Genomic DNA, 19,482 nt, shown 5'->3' with positions numbered 1-19,482 from the left:
GGAATGACCGCCCTGCTGGGCTGGAGACAGCGGCTGCCAGGCCGGGGCAGGCGGGGAGAGGCCCACGCAGAGGATGCTGTGGGTCCTGGGCTGGCCGATGAGTTAAAAGGGACAGTCGGGCTACACTCCCATGTGGGGAGTCCCGGGCAGCCACTGCCGGCCACTTCCTTCCCGTCCCTCTGGTTCTCCCGTCCGGGACCGTTGTGTAAATGCGCCCATTTAACGTGGGGGCGTCTGTGTTCAGTTTCTTCACTGTGTGCTCTCGTTTTTATGGCTTAATCCAGGGCCTCCCGGGGGCTGCAATCAGTCTCAGGCGGTCATCACTGCGGCCCGGGCCCATCCCTGGCCAGGGTGCTGACCCACAGGCTGCAGCAGAACTCCCTGTCTCCCCGCTGCCCCTCAGCAGTCTCAGTGGATCCACCTGTTCTGCACCCCACTCTGTCTCTGGGGAGTCCTCTCACCCCCACCTCTGGCCTGCACCCCAGCTCTATGCAAAAATAAATAAAATCTTTTTTTTTTTTTTTTTAAAGGGTTAATTCACTTTATTCTTGTGAGATAAACACATGGTGGCCACAGCTGAGCCGGGCCTCTGCACGGACTTGGTGGGCCTCTCTAGGTGGCCGGTGCGCGTCCTGGTGGGGAGACTTGGTGGACACGGTCCCCCCGGAGGTCGAGGGCGAGATGCCGCAGGCAAGACAGGACCATCACCAGTGCCAGCCAGCAGCAGCAGAAGCTTCTTGGGCACAGGGGCAGGGACAAAGGGCACCACACAGAGCCAGTGGCTGGCCTTGCCCCTCCCCGCCCAGACCACCCAGCGAGGGGCGGCGTGGGGCCTACCCATCTTGTGCCCAGCAACTGCCGCACAGGTGAGGGTGAGCTGGGCCTGGACGGCAGGGGCTGCCTCCCCAGAGCGCTGACCACCCAGACAGAGGCGTCTGTTGTGATCCCAATGACCACACTCACTGTGGGCCCAGCCCGCCAGCCCCACCTCCAAGAACAGTCTTTGAGCTCCACCAGAGCCTCAGGGCAGGGACACGAGACAGCCCCCCCAGAACCCCGCCATCCTGAAGCCTGCCCCGCAGACCCCCCAGCTGCCCGGCCCTCCTGTGCTCAGGCTCTGCGGCCACAGCCTCACCTGTGGCAGCTTGGGGCTGGACACTGGCATACCTTGTCCATCCCAGGAAGGAAACGCCGCCACCCTTAGCCAGCCCGATCAGGAGCCCACCAGGACCCTCACCCCAGGGCGCTCCAGAGCAGCCAGACCCAGTTGTCTGCAGGCTTCAGGGAGCTGGAGGGTGAAGTCCAGGGCGACGTGAGCCCCAGCATCATGGGCAATGCCCTGCGCCCTGGGAGCACATTTTCAAAGTTGAGAAAGCACAAATCCAGCAGAAGTCAAAGTCACACGGTGGGGTGGACACTCCCCTCGGCCAGTGGCCACTCCAGCCGCAGTGGACAGCCCGGCCCAGCCCTGCGGCCCGACGGCAGAGCTGTCAGCTCAGGGGGCCACCAGCATGAAGGGGGATAGCTGCAGACAGATGATTGGGAAGGACCCTAACTCTGAACCCCAGAACACAGTGTGCCCAACCTTCTTATTAATGGACCCACATTACAAAAGGCATGCTCAATTATTTAAATTTTGCCTATAACAAAATTGTAAAAGTTTGTTTTCCAAAATTTAACTCTTGACCCTCAAAGTCAGAGATACTTCGTCCCCAGCCCTGGACAAGGGAAGTTTTAAGTCCCCGAGGCAGACGTTTCTTCATCACTTTGTTCATATACTTTTAAAGATTGATTTACTTGTGCATACAAGAGCTGGGGTGCAGGTGGGGGGGTTGTGAGAGGACTCCCCATGTGGCAAAACAGGCAGTCACTGACACACACTGGTGAGGGGTCCGCGGGGAGACAGGAGAGGTCTGCTCCGCCCTGTGGGTCAGCTCCCTGGCCGGGGATGGGCTCAGGCCACAGTGACAACCGCCTGAGACCGACCCGGCTCCCGGGAGGCCCCCCCAGGCAGCTCTAGAATCTGCTGCTTTGCTGCCGTCTGGCTGCCCCGGGTGGGGCCGGTCCTTGGCCACAGGTCGCCTGCCTGTTTGCTGGGTGGTGGAGCTCACGCTGCCCTCACTTCCTCCCCTGGGAGGTGGAGGCAAGAAACGTCTGCCCTGGGCCTGCCTGGGAGCCTAGTGGCTGAGTCTCAAGCAGTCACCACCGTGCTGGGAGCTGACCACCAGGGCTCAGCAGAACCCACCTGTCGCCCACTGCCCCCTCGGCAGTGTCTCCGTGGATCCGTCTGCTCTGCTCCCCACTCTGTCTCTGCACCCCACCCACTCTGACCTGCACCCTGGCCCTGTATGCATAAATAAAGCCGCCCGCAACTGAAGAAGCCACAACTGTAAATCCAGAAGAAACCGAGCGACAGGCGGCATCACAGTGGCTCCGGGCCGGCCGCCACGGGGCCCTAAGGACTGATCATCTCTGGGAAGATGCCAAGTCGCCAGAAAGCACAGATCTGCGCCAAAGGCCTCCACTGAGGTCTCATCACATCGTAACACAGCTCCTCACTGAGAGACCACCAAGAGCACCGGGCCCGCGGCCTGGCCATCCAGGCCCTTCCTGCCGGGCAGCCAGGCTGACACGGAACACGCATGACGTCCAGCTAGCTGCACAGGCACCCCAGGTAGAGGCACCCCAGGAAGAGGCACCCCAGGAAGTCGCATAGAAGGAATCAAGACCGTTACTGCAACTTTGTAACCAGCTTCTCGGAGTTACAAAGTCTACTTAAGAGATCTAAGACACTAATGTCACTTTTTGTTTTAATTTTAAATTCAGAACCAACTTTGATCACCAGCTTGCAGCTGACAGTTAACCAAAGAGACCCCAGGAGGCAGCCACACCTCAGCCGAGTCCATCCGGTGAAAGGCCCCGGCCAGCGGCGCGGGCAGCCTAGTCCCTCCAGCGGTGGCCGCACCGGGCGCTGCAGCACTTGTAGAAGGTGGTCATGGGCTCATCCGCAGAACGGGTCTGGAGCTGCATGAAATAGGCGCGGGGGTGCCCGCACCTGGGGCACGGCTCTAGCAGCAGGAACAGACAAGCGGTGTTACTTGTAAGAAGGGGCTCAGGACAAGGGGGGTGGGGGGGTGGGGGGGTGGGCAAGTGCAAGGCAGCAGCGGCTGAGACCTGCACCTCCTCTGCACCCCTCCCCCAGGCTCTGCTCCACAGACAATGCTCTCCCTGTTGGGAGAGAACCCCGGCCTTGGACACACCCCGTCCCCATTTGATTCCTCGTTTCTTCTCAAATCTGGCTGAGGCCGGAGGGACACTACGTGAGGGAGGCTCAGTCCAACACGGGGCCACACCTGCAGGCCCCACCACCCCACGCCCAAGGCACAGGTTTACCCTCAGGCCAATCTGCTTTGAGAAACTGACCCTGCTCCTGTTGGAGTCACCCAACAGTCCCAGACACTATTTAGAATATCTGCTACATGATCAACCTTGTCATAACATATCCTGGCCATGAGGTTTAGCAAAGCAGGGCTGGGTATTCTGCGGGGAAGAAACTACTGTCAGGCATCGGCTCTTCTTCCCTGCATGTAGCCAGAGGGCCCCCCGCTTCTCCAGGCTTTTCTATCTCCATCAGAAATGAATCAACTGGGGCCTCCCTGGTGGTGCAAGGGGTTAAGACGCAACCCACGAAGCTGTCTGCAGCTTCTGCAGCACAAGTTCAATCCCCGGCCAGGGGGCTGACCCACAGGGCAGAGCAGACTTCTCCTGTCTCCCTGCTGCTCCCCTCAGCAGTGTGTCTCAGTGGATCCACCTGTTCTGCTCCCCACTCTGTCTCTGGTGAGTCCTCTCACTCCCCACACCTCTGGCCTGCACCCCAGTTCTTGTATGCATGAATAAAACCTTTTAAAAATAAAAATGAAATGAATCAACTGGAGAGCAGGCTGGGTGCCAGCTCTGGGCACCGCCAGGCCCCTGCAGCTGACACTCATGGTGGCCTTGTGGCTCCCGGATAATGTGTGCAGTGCTCTTTGTTGGCTTCCACTTTAGAACCAGTATCTAAAATGCTTGAGCTTTGTAACTTCGTGACTTTTAAATTATTATTTCTATTTTTTTTGCACAGAGCTGGGACACAGGCCAGAAATACAGGGGGGGTGAGAGAACTCCCCAGAGACAGAGTGGGGAGCAGAACAATTGGATTCACTGAAATCCACTGCTGAGGGGGCAGCGCGTAGACAGGGGAGGTTTGCTGCACCACATGGGTCAGCTCCCTGGCCGGGGCTGGGACTCAGGCCGCAGTGGCTGGCTACAGTGTCATGGTGCTGAGACTGACCCCTGAGCCCCAGGGAGGCCCACTTTGCAACACTTTTGATGTTGTGTTTGCACACGGTTGGGTAGCTAAAATGATAGTGTTGGAGAACTGCAGACTCAAAATGCCGAAAAAGGGCCTCCCTGGGGGCGCAGGGGTTAAAGGTAGCGGGCCAGGAGCAGCCCACAGACCCCGCCTGCTCTGCTCCCCACTCTGCCTCTGGGGAGTTCCCTCACGCCCGTGCCTCTGGCCTGCACCCGGCTCTTGCAGCATAAGTGAATCTTTTTAAAAAAATGCCGAAACAGAAAGCAGCAACGAGTCAGGATGAGCACTACCCCGCGAGCTGTGTGCGCCCCCACACGCCCTCAGGCCCACTTCACCCGCCGAGCTGGTCTCCGGCCCCGGCCAGCCGCCGGCCTCGCCTCTCAGAGAGCGAGCCCGGGGCGAGGCGGCCCCGAGACCCCGGGAGGCGGCCCGCGGCCTGAGGCGCTGCCCGGAGGCACTTCCGAGACCCCGGCACTCCCGCCTCCCGCGCCGCCGCCCCCAGGCCCGCGCCTCACCGGCCGTGGAGTCCACGTTCTCCCAGGCGGCCGCGCCGCCCAGCACGTCGTCCACCTCCTTCAGCGTGGGGTACTTGCGGCTCGTCACCTGCGGGGGGCGCGGGGAGTCGGCGGGGGCCGGGGCCGGGGGCGCCCCGGGCCCAGAGGAGCCCCCGCGGCCGGCCGAGCGACGGCGGGCGCGGGGCGGTCAGGGGCGCCCGCCCGGGGGCCGGCCGGGGGGCAGCGGGGCGGCAGCTCCGGCGCGGGGGGCCGCGGGCGCCCGCAGACCCGGGGCGGGGCGGGCCAGCACCCGGCCGGCGCGGGGGCCGCGGCGCACCTTGCGGGTGATGTTGTGCACGTAGGGGCAGGTGTTGCAGGCGAAGCGGTGGCAGCGCTGGCCCTCCTCCACGATAAGCCCGTTCCCGCAGCCCGGGCAGAAGAGCAGCATGGCGGCCGCCGCTCCCGGCAGCCCCCGCGCCGCCGGCCCGGCCGCCGCGCTCCCGGCGCGCCCCGCGGCCGGCCGCCCGCGCGCTCATTGGCCCCCGCCCCGCTCCGCCCCGCCCCGCGGCCGGCCGCCCGCGCGCTCATTGGCCCCCGCCCCGCCCCGCCCCGCGGCCGGCCGCCCGCGCGCTCATTGGCCCCCACCGCGCTCCCGGCGCGCCCCGCGGTCGGCAGCCGGTTCCGGGCCGGGCGGGCCGGCGGGTGGCGGGCCGGGCGGGCCGGCGGGCTGCCGTGCTGGAGGCGGCGGAGGCGGCGGCGCGGCCGGACGCGCTGGGCGACGAGGACGAGGAGGAGGCGCTGCCGCACTCGGAGGCGGTGGACGTGTTCCAGGAGGGGCTCGCCATGGTGGTGCAGGACCCGCTGCTCTGCGACCTCCCGATCCAGGTGCGCCGAGGCCGGCGGGGGAGGCCCGGGCCGCGTCCTCCGCCCCCGTGCGCCGCCCTCGCGGCCCTCCCGGCTGGGGCGCGGCCTTCCCGCCGAGACCAGGGCCCCGGCCCTCGCGGGGCCAGTGCGAGCCGCTGTCCGCTCTGCGCGCGAGGGCGGGAGATGTGGGGGCCTCCCTGGGGCCGCGGGGCCGCCTCGGCGCTTGCGACTCCGCAGCCACTGCGGCGCGCGCTGGATCCCTGCCGGCCGGGAGCTGCCCACAGGCGCAGCAGCCCAGACACCCCGCGGCTGTGCGTCTCAGTGGACCGGCCTGCTCTGCTCCCCGCTGTCTCTGGGGAGTCTTCTCCCCCCCCCCCCGCCCCTCTGGCCTGCACCCCAGCTCTGGCATGCATGGCTAAATCTTAAGAGAGGAAAAAAAAAAAAGGTGAGTGGGACGGACGTGAGCGAGACCGAGGTGCTGACAAGAGGGAGCGAGTGAGGGAAGGCCACTCATCGGCCTGCCAGTGGTCAGGCTGCTGTCCGAGCTGGTGATGAGGCCCAGGACCCCCACCCCACCTTGCTGTCTCCTAGGTCACCTTGGAAGAGGTCAGTTCCCAGATAGCGCTGGAATACGGCCAAGCCATGACTGTGCGGGTGTGCAAGGTGGACGGAGAAGTCATGCGTAGGTGCCCCCTCCCCACACTGTGGCTGCACTTCCTCGGGGTGGTGTGGGCCAGGAGCTCAGCCCCAGGCCATCTGGCTGGACTTGGGCTCCAGCAGCGTGGAGCTGAGCAGGCCTGTGGCTGCCCCATGAACCTTCTCTCGGTTCCTCGGTTGCAGCGGTGGTCGTGGTCCAGAATGCCACGGTCCTGGACCTGAAGAAGGCCATCCAGAGGCACGTGCAGCTCAAGCAGGAGCGTGAGGGAGGCGTCCAGCACATCAGCTGGTGAGTGGAGCCATAGGTGAGCACCTGCTGGACACGTGCCTTAGAAGAACCCTTGCCCTCTGCCATGGAGACCTGACTGGAGCCTGAGTTCAGGGTGAGGCCCTCCGACAGGGCCATGCCCTGTTCACTGCTCTGCCATCCACATCACTGGCCCAGGCCCCCGCGTGTCTTGTAGATGGCTTCCCAGGTGGCACAGCTGTTAGTGCCCTGTCCCCTCCTCACCTTGCTGCTTTCAACCCCTACTTTGCTGTCCAGTCCAGTGTCCTTTTGGCTACATGTCAGCAGGGCTGCCTGCCTCACTCGCTGGGTGTGTGGAGTCCCCAGAGCCTTTGAGTGTCTCCCTGTAGTTGTCTCAGGCCTGGTACAGAACAGAGCCCAGGAGAGGAGGCCAAACCCTGGGCCCCACTGAGCTGAGCGCCTTGAGCCCTTATCAGGAGATTCTGCCTCCTGGCTCCTGCCTCTGCCAGCTGGTGGTTCACTTTAAGCCCCACCTGCAGGTCCTACGTGTGGAGGACATATCACCTGACCTCTGCCGGGGAGAAGCTCACAGACGACAGAAAGCGACTCCGAGAGTAAGTCCGGGTCCCACTGTGAGTGCAGGAGGCATCTGGCCTGCTGCCCCCTAGTTCTCTGCCCTGCCAGCAGACTGAGGCCCCTTCCAGGAGGAGAGCATCTGAAATGGGGGTGCCCGAGATGGGAAGGGCCCCTGAGCTGGAGAGTGGGGAACCACGAAAGGGCCTGCAGGTGGAAGGCTGCTGGCTGCCTGGGGGGCTTGGGCAGCCAAGGGCCTCAGATACCTCACACCTTCGCTCCCCTTTCAGCTATGGTATCCGGAACCGGGACGAGGTGTCCTTCGTCAAGAAACTGCGGCAGAAATGAGGTTCCAGACGCAGGCAGCTGAGTGCCAGTGACCAGGCTCTGCCCCAGCAGAAAAGAAATCCAGGTCACTGTTCACTTTCTACCCAAGCGTGTTAAGGTGGCCTCACCCAGGCGTACCCATCTGGAACTGTCGGGGTGAACCCTAGGCCTTGGGACGAGACCACACGACACTACCCCCCCCCCTCCCCGCCCACACCCTGACTGCGTGGCTCATCCCACAGTGCCGGGACCTGACCTAAGCCCAGAATAAAGCTGCTGGCCTTCCAGTTGGGAGACTCAAGGAGCCATGGCACCCTAGGCAGGGGACCAGCATGGCCTCTTGGGAGCCAGGTGTGGGGGCAGCACAGGCCCTGATGTCCAGGCCGTGAGCCCCGTGGCCACACTCACCACGGCCCGGCAGCTCTGCCACACTCAGCTGCCGCATGGGGTCCCATACGGCCTGCACCTGCGCCTGGAGGGGCCGCAGGCGGGGCCAGGGCCTTCCCATCTGAGCACCTGGTCCTCATCCCTGGGGAGACCCGCTGGACCCAGCTCAGGGTCGTCAGGGCGGCTCCTCTCCACTGTCAGCCAGAAACCAGGAGGCAGGAGCCATGTGTGGCGTGGCAGCTAAAACGCTCCCAGTCTGTTTATTGGCCACACAAGGGGTTGTTGTGGCCGGGCGGAGGGTGGCCAGGACAGTGCAGCATGGGCCAGGGCACAGCGCGGGGCTCAGCCCAGGCAGGGGGCTGCAGGCACCAGTGCCCGCGCTCAGTGCAGCTGCGCGTCCAGCTCATATTTCTCACAGAACTTGTCAGTAAAGGGGATGCAGGTAAGGAACTCGCACCACTCGCAGCGGACGGGGTAGACATAAAAGAGGACCACCAGGCCGGCCAGGAGGCCCAGGAAGACTGCCTGGAAGACAATGATCTGGCAGCGCTTGCGGTACAGGTCAAACTTGCCAAAGCTGACGTAGGGCAGGAAGGCGAAGGAGAGGAAGAGGCCACTGATGAAGCCTGAGATGTGGGCAAAGTTATCGATCCAGGGCAGCAGCCCAAAGGTGAAGAGGAAGAGGACCACGGCCAGCAGCTTGAAGAAGGCCCGCCAGGGCCGGGCCAGGATCTGCCAGCTCTGGAACAGCTCCACAAAGAGGCAGGCCAGGATGCCAAACTGGGAGCCCGCGGGGCCCACCTGGGGGGGGACACAACTGTGAGTGGAGTCCCCCCACTCCACCCCTCCTGCCTCCCAGGGCCCAGGGGTGCGTCCACTGGGCAGCAGGTGTACATGGGACGGGGGCAGCCTCACCTCTGCCCGGTAAGGCAGAAAAATGGCACTGGCCAGGTTGCCAGTGACGCCGCTTAGCAGATAGATAATGGCGATGCGGTGCCAGCCGGCCAGCTTCTCCAGATCCCGCAGGACAGTCATCTGGAAGCAGATGGATACCAAGCAGTGCAGGATCCTGTGGAGGGGGGTGCTCAGCAGGGCAAGGTGGCACTCCACCCAGCCAGCCACTTCAGGGCCCCTGGATCTCCACCCTGCCCAGCCCCGGGTCACTTGCCCGGCGTGCAAGAAGAGGGACAGCCACAGGCGGTAGAACTGGTCAGGCACTTCAGGGTTGAGGAAGGGCAGCAGCCCACACACGTCATCCATGCAGTGCACCTGTGCAGAGCCACCCATCAGCAGCAGGGCACAGGGGCTGGGGGCCCACACGCCCCAAGACCCACCTGAGAGCAGAGCGTGGCCTCCTCATGGAAGTAGCCCCTCATGAAGTCACAGTACTCCCGGGAGGTGATCTCACACCTGCAAGGTCAGACCGGGCTGGGCAGGCTATGGAGGGGCCGCTGGCCCCCAGGCCCAAACATGTGGCCAGGTCCGGTTGCCCCTCAGCCCGCCCCCGGTAGCTTGTGCTCCTCTGGGGCTTGTCAAGGGAGAGGGTTCCACCCCTGCCAGTACCGCCACCTGCCCAGCTGCCCCCACCTGCCCTTGGTGCCGATGCAGCAGGGCCGGCCCGTGATGGCGCAATCCATGTGGGGGTGGTTGGTGCGATTCCCGGCACTGCTTTTGGTGCAGATCTGGGTCACAGATGGAGATGAGCTGGGTCAGGGCCTCCCCAGACCGACTTGAGCCCCTGCCATGCTAGGAGGTAGGGCCACAGCGCCCAGGGTGGTCAACAGGCCGCCTGGCTTGAGGAAGGCTGCTGAGCACTACGTCCCCCTGGAGCTTCTGGCTGAATGAATAACGACCTTTGACCTCCCAAGTCTTCACCCAGTTCTTAGACAGGCACAGGCTGTGAGAGGCCAGCTCTGGCATCACCGACGGGTGAGGTGTGGCTGCCTCGGCCACAGGCAGGGCTGATGTCAGACCCAGCTCACCGGCCACTTGGTGATGTCATCTGGCCATTCGTGGGGGTCCTCGGAGGAGGGCTCATCACACACCCTGCAGAAGCCCAGCACGGTCAGACCCCACTTCTGCCCCTGGCACCCAGGGGAGCACCTGTTCCTCCCCACAGCAGGTGTGGGACTGACCTGGGGTCCTGGTGGCAAACAGAGCCGAATTGCCTCTTGTGGCCAGCGAGGTCGGGGGCACTGGGATGGAAGGGCCACCTCACCCACACTGCTAGCGTGGACTGCGGGGGACACAGGTCAGCTCCTCAAAGCCATCCCCCCCCATGCAGTCCAGGAGGCTGTGCTCACAAGCAAACTGCTGAGCGCCCCCTTGCACCCTATGTTATGACCTCCAGGAGCTGACCCTGGAAGCGTCCACCTGCAGGGCACTCAGGACAAGAGTCCCGCAGTATGAGCCCTGCTGGCCTAGAGGCAGAATTTACCTGTGTCCAGGCCAGGGAGGGGCTTGCTATGAACCACACCTCTACACATTGCAAGGGTCTGAGCATGTGCAGGCTGAGGGGTCTACCCCTGGGCCAGGCTGCAGACCTGGCACACAAGCACCCCAATTGGGCGCGCTGCCGTGGCCCCATGGGGCGAGAAGTGACCAGAGGGCACGGCAGACAGTGTGTGTGCCCCGCTGAGAATTAGGCTGGGGGGGTGACACCAAGGGCCCGGTGCAGGGGGCAGGTGGGACAGCGCGCCAGGCCTACCGAGCACTCCTCCTCCGAGGTCTGCACACAGCCCGACCTGTCATTGCGCACGCAGCAGGCCGAGTGCTTTTCCCGCTCGCGCGCGGCGCGGATGAAGCTGTGCACCTGTGGGTCCTGGCGCATGCAGGGCGAGAACTTGGCGCCCAGGTGAATGAGGGCCTCCTGTGGACGCGCAGGAGGCGCTGTGGCCCAGCTCTGCTGTCCCTGCCCCAGCCCGCCCCGGCCCCCACGGGCTGGCCCCGCCCTCACCGAGCTGGGCCCGATCCAGAAGTTCTCCTGCTGAACGTACTTGACATTCTCATAGACCCCGCGGTTGCGCAGCACCTGCTTGGCGGGGCAGGTGGTCAGTATGGCCACACTCGGGCCCTCCTCCCGGAGTGGAGCAGATGCGGCCCGGAGGCGCGATCTGGGCAGGGGCTCCGGGACTCACCGAGTCCACCGTCTCGTGCTGGGAGAAGCCCACGGGCGCGATGCCGTAGATGCACACGGCCAGGATGGTGACAAGCGAGTGGACGAAGGTGAGCCAGTAGGTGAAGAAGGGCCTGCGGGGCGTCAGCGGAGCACCCTACTCACGCACCGCGCAACCCGAAGCCCTGCCGCCGCCACCCGCCCCGGCCGGCCGCCCGCCCACCTGTGGTCGTCCATGTCCTCGATCTGCCGTTTGACGTAACTGTCAATGCGCTTGCGGTAGGTGCGGTTGGTCAGCCGGCCCACCATGCCCAGGCCGTAAGGCCGCTTCTCCCTGGCGAAGAACTTGCGCACGGGCATCGCAATACGCTGGCCCCGCCGCTGGCCGGCTGCGCTCACCACCTCCTGCCGCAGCCGCACCTTAGGCTGTGAGCCTGTCGCACCGCCCTCCTTGTGCTTCCTCCAGCCGCGCTCCAGGGGCCTGGCGAGGGCCGGGCACAGTCACATCCACCGGCCGGAGGAGCCCGGTGCCTGCCGGTGCTGACTGGCTCCCCACAGGCGAGGCCCTGCGCCAGCCTCTTTAGCAGTAGGAGGGCCTGAGCCCCTGGGGGGCCAGCAAGGACGCAGGAGTCCCCCAGGGTTCCCAGCCAGCCTGCAAGAACTGATGACAGCACTCCCGCGCCCCTCTGCACCAGCCGCCTGCCCCGTCCGCCTGCTTTGGGCCAGTGCGCCACCCCACCCTGCCCGGCTCCTGTGGCCGCACTCACAGCATCAGGTGCCTGCGCTCCAGCTCGCCACGGTCCAGGGCACCGCCAGTGAGGTCAGCCTGCTCTCGGGCTTTCTCCCAGTCCTTGAGTGCCGCCTCCGAGGGGGACTCAAACACCTCATCTGGGTAAGTGGACAGCTCCTCAGGGAGGACACCTTCCTGAGCAGACATGGGAGGTCAGGCCGGGAAGCAGCGCAGGGAGATGCAGGCGACGCTGCCAGGCTCTTACCCGGGCAAAGAAGGAGGTGTCCAGCTCTTCCGGGAAGTCGGCTGTGTCTTCCTCCAGGAAGCTGGCCGGAGTGAAGCTGCGGCGCTGCACCCGGCGCAGCGTGCCATCCCTACCCGAGCGGCCCTGCCAGGAGGACGTGAGCGCCAGTGCGGGCCCGCCCGCCGCCACCCACTCGTGCCCCCCGCCCGCGCCCCCCACCTGCACTGCCCCTGCCCACCTTCACCAGGGCCGCGGCTGCGCGGAAGCTCATCTTGGCCACCGACTCCCGCTTGCGTCTCCGTGGGAGCCGGTTGAAGCCAGAGCGGGAGCTGGAGAAGGAGCAGAGCGAGGCAGCCCCTGGCGTGATAGGCGTGTGCGGGGCGCTCAGGCCGTCGGCAGTGTCATCCGCCACGCGGAAGGCCCGGCCCCGGGCCAGGGGGTCTATGATCTGAGGGGCAGGGTGGGACGGGGTGTCTCACTGGCTGCACCCCGCCTGGCACCCCGTGCAGAACACAGCCACGCTCCTCCCGCTCAGTGGGGCATCGCCCCCCACTGCTTTCCCTCCCAAGGGTGGCCCTAGGGCCCCGCCCCCTCCTGGTGCTTGGGGCTTGTGTGGGGGACCTCCCTGCTGCCGGAGCCAGCCTGCCGGCACGCCCGCCCGCCGCCGGTCGAGTGGCAAGGGAGGCACCTTCTGCATGCCCAGCTGGCACGGCCCCACGTACAGCGGGGGGGGCGTCTCGGTGCTGGCCAGCGACACGTTGTCCTGGCTGGGCAGGTCCAGCTCCCGCAGGGCCTGGGGCTTCAGTTTCCCGTAGCGCTGGCTGCAGTGGCGCATGCTCTTGCGCTGCCACTTCTGGGTGCTGTCGCCATCCTTGCTCACCCCGAACCAGTCAGCCGCACCCCTGCGCGCAGGCACTCAGGGGCAGCCGTGGCCCGCCGCCCAGGGCTGGGCGAGGGGGCAGGGCTCCAGCCTGGCACCCCAAGCCCCAGCCAACTCCAGATGTCCACTAGGCGGCGGACCCCAGGGGCGTCTGGGGGGTCCTGGGCCCACCCCCAGCGCAGAGGGCTGCGCCCCCAGGGAGAGCCTGGTCCTCAGCCGCAGGCGGCCCTCGCAGCGGACCGGCCAGGGCGCCGCCCACAGCCCTCAGACATGCGCAGGGCCGGGGCGGGCATGCGGGCCGCCCGCGTGCACACTCGGCTCACGCCACACACGCGCCTGCCAGGTACCTGAGCAGAGACCGGGAGCGGGCCGCGCCCTGCGGGGGAGCCCTGCGGGCGGCGGGGGTGCCCGCGAGGGGCAGCGTGTGCACACACCCGGGGCGCCCCTGTCGGCAGCTGAGGCGCCAGCGCAGGCGGGAGAGAGGGAGAGGGTGTGGGGAGCGGAGGGCGCGGTGAGGGCGGGCGCGGCCGGCGCTGCCGAGGGCCAGGGGACGCGGCGCTGCCCCGCCTGCCCGCCGCCCGCCGCCCGCCGCCGCCTACCTGCGGATGGTCTGCGTGATGGACAGTTGGCGCTGCAGCGCCGGCCGCCGCGGCTCCGGGGGCGGCGAGGGCGCGCGGGCGGGCTCGGCCGGCATGCTCACGCTGCGCAGGAACGCCTGGCGCCTCGGGGGCTGGGGGACGGGGCGCCGTGAGGGGCTGGCCAGGGGGCCCTGCCCGCCCCCCGGACCTACCTGCAGGAGGCTGGGCTCCTCGGCCGCCGGGGGCGCCGCGGCGGGGATGTCCAGCTTCAGCCAGGGCGGCTTCTTGCGCTGGAGGCTGCTGGTGCTGTCCCGGCGGGCCTCGCCCATGGCGCGGAGCGCGGCCTGCGGGAGGGCGGGCAGCTCAGCGCGGGCGCCCGCCGGGGAGGCCGCCCCGCCCGGGAAAGCGCCTCCCGCGGAGGCTTGAAGGGGCCAGCGGGGAGCGAGGCCACGGGGCGACCCTCGCGCTGGGAAGGGCCAGCGGGGAGGTCCAGAATCGGCCTCGGGCGGCCCGCGGGGGGAGGGACCCCGGGCGCCCCGCTTCTCTCGGGACCCCGCGCGGGCGCGGGGAGGCCACCAGGGGGCGCCCTTTGCCCAGAGACGGCCGCAGAGGGCTCAGTCCCCCGAGGCCGGGCGAGGGGAGACCCCCGCGGCGCGGGGAGACGGGGTCCCACTGGGGCTCGCGAGCTCTGCCGAGCTTTCCGTCTCCATGACACCCCCTCCAGGGCCCGCGAAAACCGCGGGGTCTGGAAAGGGGCCCGGCTGGACCCTGCTCACCAGGCCCCTCCGAGGACAGAGGCCCCCAAAAGCTCAGCCTCATGACAGCGCTGGGACCCCAGCAGGCCCCACTGCTGCCCCGCCGCTAGACACGCCTCCTCCTTCAGCCCCCATCACCCTGCCAGGGCCCCATCAAGAAAGTCCCCCCCCCATGTTTTACAAGCAGGGAAACCGAGGCCCGGAGGACAGAGTGCACCTGGCCCACAGCCACACATCCTGGGAGGACAACCAGGGACAGGCCAGGGCGTCGCCCACACAGCCCAAGTCACAGCCCAGTCCTTTGGCGTCCTGCTGGGCCCATCACCCGGCCCCCCTCCCATGGCCCCCCCATCCTTCCCAGGCCCCAGCCCAGCAGCGGAGGGGGAACCCCCAACCCCTCACCCCAGGGCTGACCCGCCTGCCCTGCCCGTCCCTGGGTGCTGCCCAGGACAGTGTTAGCCCCACTGCCAGGGCCCTCCTGGGCCCGGCCTGGGCTGGCTCCACTGTGGGGACCAGCAGGGCTCCCTGGGGGCATAGGGGTCCCATCCAACCTGAGGCCCAGCCGAGAACTGGGGCCTCCGCCAGCGGAGCCAGTGGCAGGGCAGCCCACCCAGCCCGCCTGCCTCCCACACCCCCAGCCCCCAGAGCCCCACTCGGGCTGGGGGGCTGAACCCCGTCCTGCCATGAGGGCAGATCCATGGGCCGGGGGACAGTGACCCCAGAGGGCAGGGGCAGCACAGCAGGGTGTGAGGCACAGTGAGCAGGTGGGGGGGTAGGCACCCCACTGCACCCTGCCCTCCTGGGGACCCTGCCCCAGCAGGTGTCCATGATGCCCCGTCCCCCATGGGCTCAGTGGGTGGAGGTACTGGGGGCGCGGGGGGCCCTGAGGTTGTGGGGGGAGGCCAGTCCCAGGCAGACAAAGGGTTTGGGCTGGGAGGGCGCAGGGCGGCCCAGAAGAGACAGTGGCTCAGTGTCCAGGCCTCCCCAGCACACAGTGGCTCTTGTTCCCAGACAGCCTGGGGGAGAGCCCAGCAGCATCCCCCTGCTAACCCCTCGGTGCAGGGAGCCTGCCCACTGGCTGCGGCGTCTGAGTCACTGGCCTGGCCACCTCCCAGGACCCAGCGCCATCGGGAGACACCCAAAGGGGCTTCTGAAGGGAAGACTGACAGGCAAAAGTGGGGGGCCGAGTCTGTGGGGCCTGCCGGCACTGGCCACTTGGCTCAGAAAGAGCAGGGGCCAGGCGGACAGCCTGAGGCAGGCAGGACCTTGGGGCCAGGAGGGGTGGCGCCCACTGGCTTGGACTGTCCAAGGAAGAATGGGCAGGCACCGTGACCGGCATGCAGGGCAGGGGCAGGGCCAGGAGAGTCCCTGCTGGTCTGCTCCCCGCCACACTCAGGCCCGAAGACTGGGGCCACAGCAGGGCCAGGCGCAGCAGCTGCGTCCGAAAGAAAAAGGCTGGAGGGCCTCCCGGGTGGTGCAGGGGTGAAGACGCAACCTATGAAGCTATGTGCAGCCACTACAGCACAAGTTCGATCCCACGCCAGGGAGCTGACCCACAGGGTGCAGCAGAACTTTCCTGACTCGACTGCTGCTCCCCTCAGCAGTGGATCTCAGTGGATCTACCTGTTCTGTTTCCCACTCTGTCTCTGGTGAATCCTCTCACCACCACCCCCGCACCTCTGGCCTGTACCCCAGTTCTTGTATGCATAACTAAATAAATCTTAAAAAAAAAAAAAAAAAGAAAGAAAGAAAGAAAAAGAAAAAGGCTGGAGGGGCGGCCGGCACTGGGGAGCCGGGCTGTGGGTGCCACGGGGGCAGTCTGCGTGGCCAGGGCCAAGGTCCGCCCCAGGACGCCCACCCGGCTCCTCAGCCTTCCCGCTGCAGCCTTTCACCCCAGTCACCCATCCCCCTGGTCAGAAGTCACCCACCCACACCTCCCGGACAGGCCTCAGCGGCCTGGCAGCCCCAGATCTTGTCCCACTCCCTCCAGTGCCTGTGGGGCTGCCCTCGAGCCGCAGCCAGGACTGGTTACCAACCCCGCTGGACCTGACAGTGGAGAGGGCCAGGGAACCCTGAGGTCTGTGGGGGTCTGTCATGCCAGGTGGCCAGCCAAGGGGGGCAGGAGGCGCACAGTTCAGGTGGCATACGGGTCCAGCTGGCTGGGGCTGAGGGCAGCAGCGGGGAAGGTCCCCTGTCACCATGTGTGGCCAGGGCACAGGCAGGCCCAGAAGTGCCCCACAGACCCCAACCCTGCTCGGGTCTGACCCCTGGGGCTGGGCACCCCTCCTGGGACGGGCAGCCGCTGGCAGTGCTGGACATGCCTGGGGAGCCCGGGAGCCCCTAAACAGCGGGTGCACCTACCAGGAGCCTACCCACTGAGGTCCTGCCGGGAGGGCCTCCGGGTGCACTGCAGGCCACAGGCCAGTCACAGGGGCCAAAAGCTTCAGGAATGTCTGTGCAGGAGCTGGGGGGGCAGGGCACCCCAGGGTTCCGGATGCCGGGGGCCCAGCCCACGTCTCAGGCCGGAGGAGGGAGTCCCCCCAAACAGCAGCAGGCAGAGGCCTGCAGTCCATCCCTGGGCAGGAAGTAGGTCCGGTCACCGGAACCCGGGCAAGGCGGCACGGGGAGGCCCTCACCCTGGGGGACATGGGGCAAGAGAGGCCGGGAACACTGCTGCCCTAGCAGGCCAGGGGCGTGGGGGGGGGAGGTGGGGGGAGAAGGGTCACAAGCCCAGACACAGCCCTGACCCCCTGGGGGGGGGCACCTTCCATTCAGGGCACTGGAGCCCGCGCACCCCCCAGCGCCTGTCCAGTTCCCAGTTTGCTCTGACTGAGCCTGGAGGTGGGCGCTGCCTCGGGGATGCAGGACGAGGCTGCCGAGGCCACAGCTTCCTCCAGACTGGGGGGGCTGGGGAGGGAGGCCCGGCCGGAGCCAAACCTGAAAAGCCAGTTTCATCCTTGAATATTCCCCACCAGAAAGTCCCCAGGCGGGGGTGGGGGGCTTTCCCAGCAAAGGCAGGGCCCAGACACCCGCCCCACAGACACACCCCCCAGGAGTCCGCTCGGGACCACGCGGGCAAGTCACTGGGGCGCGCGCCCACCCCCCACCCCCGCCAGACCCTCAGCCGTGCCCCCTGCAGGCGCCGGCCAGGCCCGCGCCCCTGGACGCCGGCCACGGCCCGGGCCAGGAGGGGCCTCGGCGGCCCGGCCTGCTCCCCTTGGCCTGAGCAAAGGGGCAATCCCGGGGAGCCGCTCCCCGCGCCCCGGAGTTTGCAAGCGCGCAGCGCGCGGGGAGGCGCAGGTGGGGCGCCCCGGCCCCCGCCCGCCCGCCTGCCCGCGCCCGCCGGACGCAAACCCGAGGCCGCGGGGTCAGGGAGGATCCGGGAGTCCCACCTCCGGCTCGGCCGGGACGGCGGCGCGGAGCGGCCTGGAGCCCCGCGCCCCGCGCCGGGACGCAGCTGTCGGGCCGCCGCCCGGACGTGCCAACCCGGCCACCGGCTATTTTTGCGGCGCGCCGGGCGAGGAATCCGGGCTGGGCCGCCGCGCGCGCGGCTCGGGAAACTCCGGGCAGGAAAGTCCGGCCGCCTCGGCCCCGGCCCGGCCGCCCCGCCCGCCCCGCCCGCCCCGCTCACCGCCGCAGCCGGCCTCGGTCCTGAGGCTCCGGGAGGGCCGCGCCGGCCGGGAGGCGCCCGCGCCGAGTCCCGCCGCCGCCCGCCGGGAATGCCGCGGAGCGAGGGGCGTGCGCGCCGGGGGCGGGCCCGGCCCGAGGGGCGGCCGCGCTGACTCAGGGCTCAGGAATGCGCGCCGCCCGCCCAGCCGCCGCCTCCGGGAAGGCCGCCGGACACCGCGGGCGCGGCGCGGCGGTCAGGGAGGCCGGGCGCCTCTCGCACCCAGTGGGGCCCGCGGCGCCCTGCCGTGAAGGCTGGGGGGGGCTCCCCCACCTCTGCCCCGCCTCCAGGCGCAGGGGCACCGGGCCCGCGCCCCACCCGGGCAGCCCTCACAGCTGCCCCCATTCCCTGCTTGGCTCCGCACTCGCCACTCAGCCCACACCCCCGCCCGGACGCTCCACACCCCCGACCAGGCCGCCGGACCCCCACCCACAGGCACTCCCTGGCTGGTGGGGCCTCCAGGGCCTGGTCTGGGGGGTCTTCAAATGTGGCCTCCTCCAGCCTCTGGCCGTCTGGAACCAGACCGCACTGGCCTCTGAAGAGCTGCCACCCGGTCAGTAGGGTCAGCAAGCCACGCCACCGTCCAGCTGTGGCCATGCCCACCAGGGTCCTCGGCACAGAAAGCGAAGCCAGTGCCTTGGAGGAAAAGCGACTCTGAGGAGGGACGTCCCCCAGGCCGGTCCTGTCCACCCAGGGACAGGGGGACTGTGCTGAGGGCACTAGGGCATCTGCGCGGGCAGAGGAAGACAATGGCGCTTAAGGGGGCCGGAGGGGCCTCCTTCTCTGGGGCTTCCCCAGGCCCGCTGTGGTGGGGCGCAGGGCCCAGGTGGGGCCCAGGGGTGGGAAGGCACCCTAAGCGCGCCCAACCTGCCGCCCGCACCCCACCTGCAGGAGCATGGCGGCCGGCGCACAGCCGGACGAGACCCCCACCCAAGGTCACCTTCTGTGCAGAGTGGCCCCACCCAGGGTCACCCCACTTCCCAGGGAGGGGGCATCCGACCAGTGACCGGAGAATGGCCTCCCCTACCTCCACGCAGTGGCCTAGGGGGTTGCCAGCAGCCTCTGCTGCAAGCCCTTATTCCCCCACAGGAACTGCTTGCCAGGTGCGCCCCCTGCGGGGGCCCCAGGAGCCCCAGGTTCTCTGCCCACCCAGCTCCTCCCCGGACCGGCATCAGAAGAGGGGAGCAGACATCGCAGCACAGGGGCAGGGGCTGGCGGGGTGCCTGGCGCCCCAATCCTGCATGCTTCACACTGGGATCCGAGGGGTGGGACGCAACACCCAGAGACAGCCTGGGCAAGGCAGGGTGCCCTGGCATCACAACAGCCCCTGGGCTTAGGGTGCCCAGAAGAGGCCCAGGACCTGCGGGGCTATGTGGGGAGGATGCGGGTGTGGGGCAGGCCAGCCAGGGCCCTGAGGTCACTGGCTATATCCGAGGGGCTGCCCCTGGGGTGTGGGCGTGGCGTGGTGGGGTCCCCGATCCCCAGCACCGGCCTGGGCCCCTGGAGGGACCCTCCTGTCTGAGACTCAAGGGAGCCTGGGGACCCCGCCCCCCGCCATCACGTGGGACCCGCGGCAGAGGACCCTGCTCGGGTGGTGGCCAGCGCTCCAGCCC

The 19,482-nt window shown here is 67.6% G+C and overlaps 3 protein-coding genes across 3 annotated transcripts; 1 reads left to right on the top strand and 2 right to left on the bottom strand.

The window, feature by feature from the left end:
• Window positions 1-1,100: 1,100 nt before the first annotated feature.
• Window positions 1,101-5,306, bottom strand: POLR3K (RNA polymerase III subunit K). The gene is made up of 3 exons (XM_037504625.2): window positions 5,183-5,306; window positions 4,867-4,954; window positions 1,101-3,068 (listed from the first exon to the last, which is right to left on the bottom strand). Exons 1-3 carry the CDS (start codon window positions 5,291-5,293, stop codon window positions 2,941-2,943), a joined length of 327 nt encoding a protein of 108 aa, XP_037360522.1. The 5' UTR covers window positions 5,294-5,306; the 3' UTR covers window positions 1,101-2,940.
• A 289-nt stretch (window positions 5,307-5,595) lies between these two features.
• SNRNP25 (small nuclear ribonucleoprotein U11/U12 subunit 25) lies at window positions 5,596-7,924 on the top strand. Its single transcript, XM_037507858.2, has 5 exons — window positions 5,596-5,730; window positions 6,301-6,391; window positions 6,550-6,655; window positions 7,153-7,227; window positions 7,477-7,924. Exons 1-5 carry the CDS (start codon window positions 5,689-5,691, stop codon window positions 7,532-7,534), a joined length of 372 nt encoding a protein of 123 aa, XP_037363755.1. The 5' UTR covers window positions 5,596-5,688; the 3' UTR covers window positions 7,535-7,924.
• A 91-nt stretch (window positions 7,925-8,015) lies between these two features.
• On the bottom strand, window positions 8,016-13,791 carry RHBDF1 (rhomboid 5 homolog 1). Its single transcript, XM_037507857.2, has 17 exons — window positions 13,660-13,791; window positions 13,469-13,599; window positions 12,678-12,891; window positions 12,228-12,437; window positions 12,011-12,133; window positions 11,783-11,940; window positions 11,239-11,496; window positions 11,038-11,149; window positions 10,857-10,931; window positions 10,608-10,769; window positions 10,036-10,136; window positions 9,883-9,946; window positions 9,488-9,582; window positions 9,235-9,310; window positions 9,069-9,169; window positions 8,816-8,969; window positions 8,016-8,701 (listed from the first exon to the last, which is right to left on the bottom strand). Exons 1-17 carry the CDS (start codon window positions 13,774-13,776, stop codon window positions 8,282-8,284), a joined length of 2,571 nt encoding a protein of 856 aa, XP_037363754.1. The 5' UTR covers window positions 13,777-13,791; the 3' UTR covers window positions 8,016-8,281.
• Between the last annotated feature and the right edge of the window lie 5,691 nt (window positions 13,792-19,482).

Source organism: Talpa occidentalis, unplaced genomic scaffold (genome assembly GCF_014898055.3).
Source record: "Talpa occidentalis isolate TD23 unplaced genomic scaffold, MPIMG_talOcc4v2.1 talOcc4.12, whole genome shotgun sequence".
Classification (NCBI taxonomy): Eukaryota; Metazoa; Chordata; class Mammalia; order Eulipotyphla; family Talpidae; genus Talpa; species Talpa occidentalis.
This window is presented reverse-complemented; position numbering and strand designations above follow the sequence as displayed.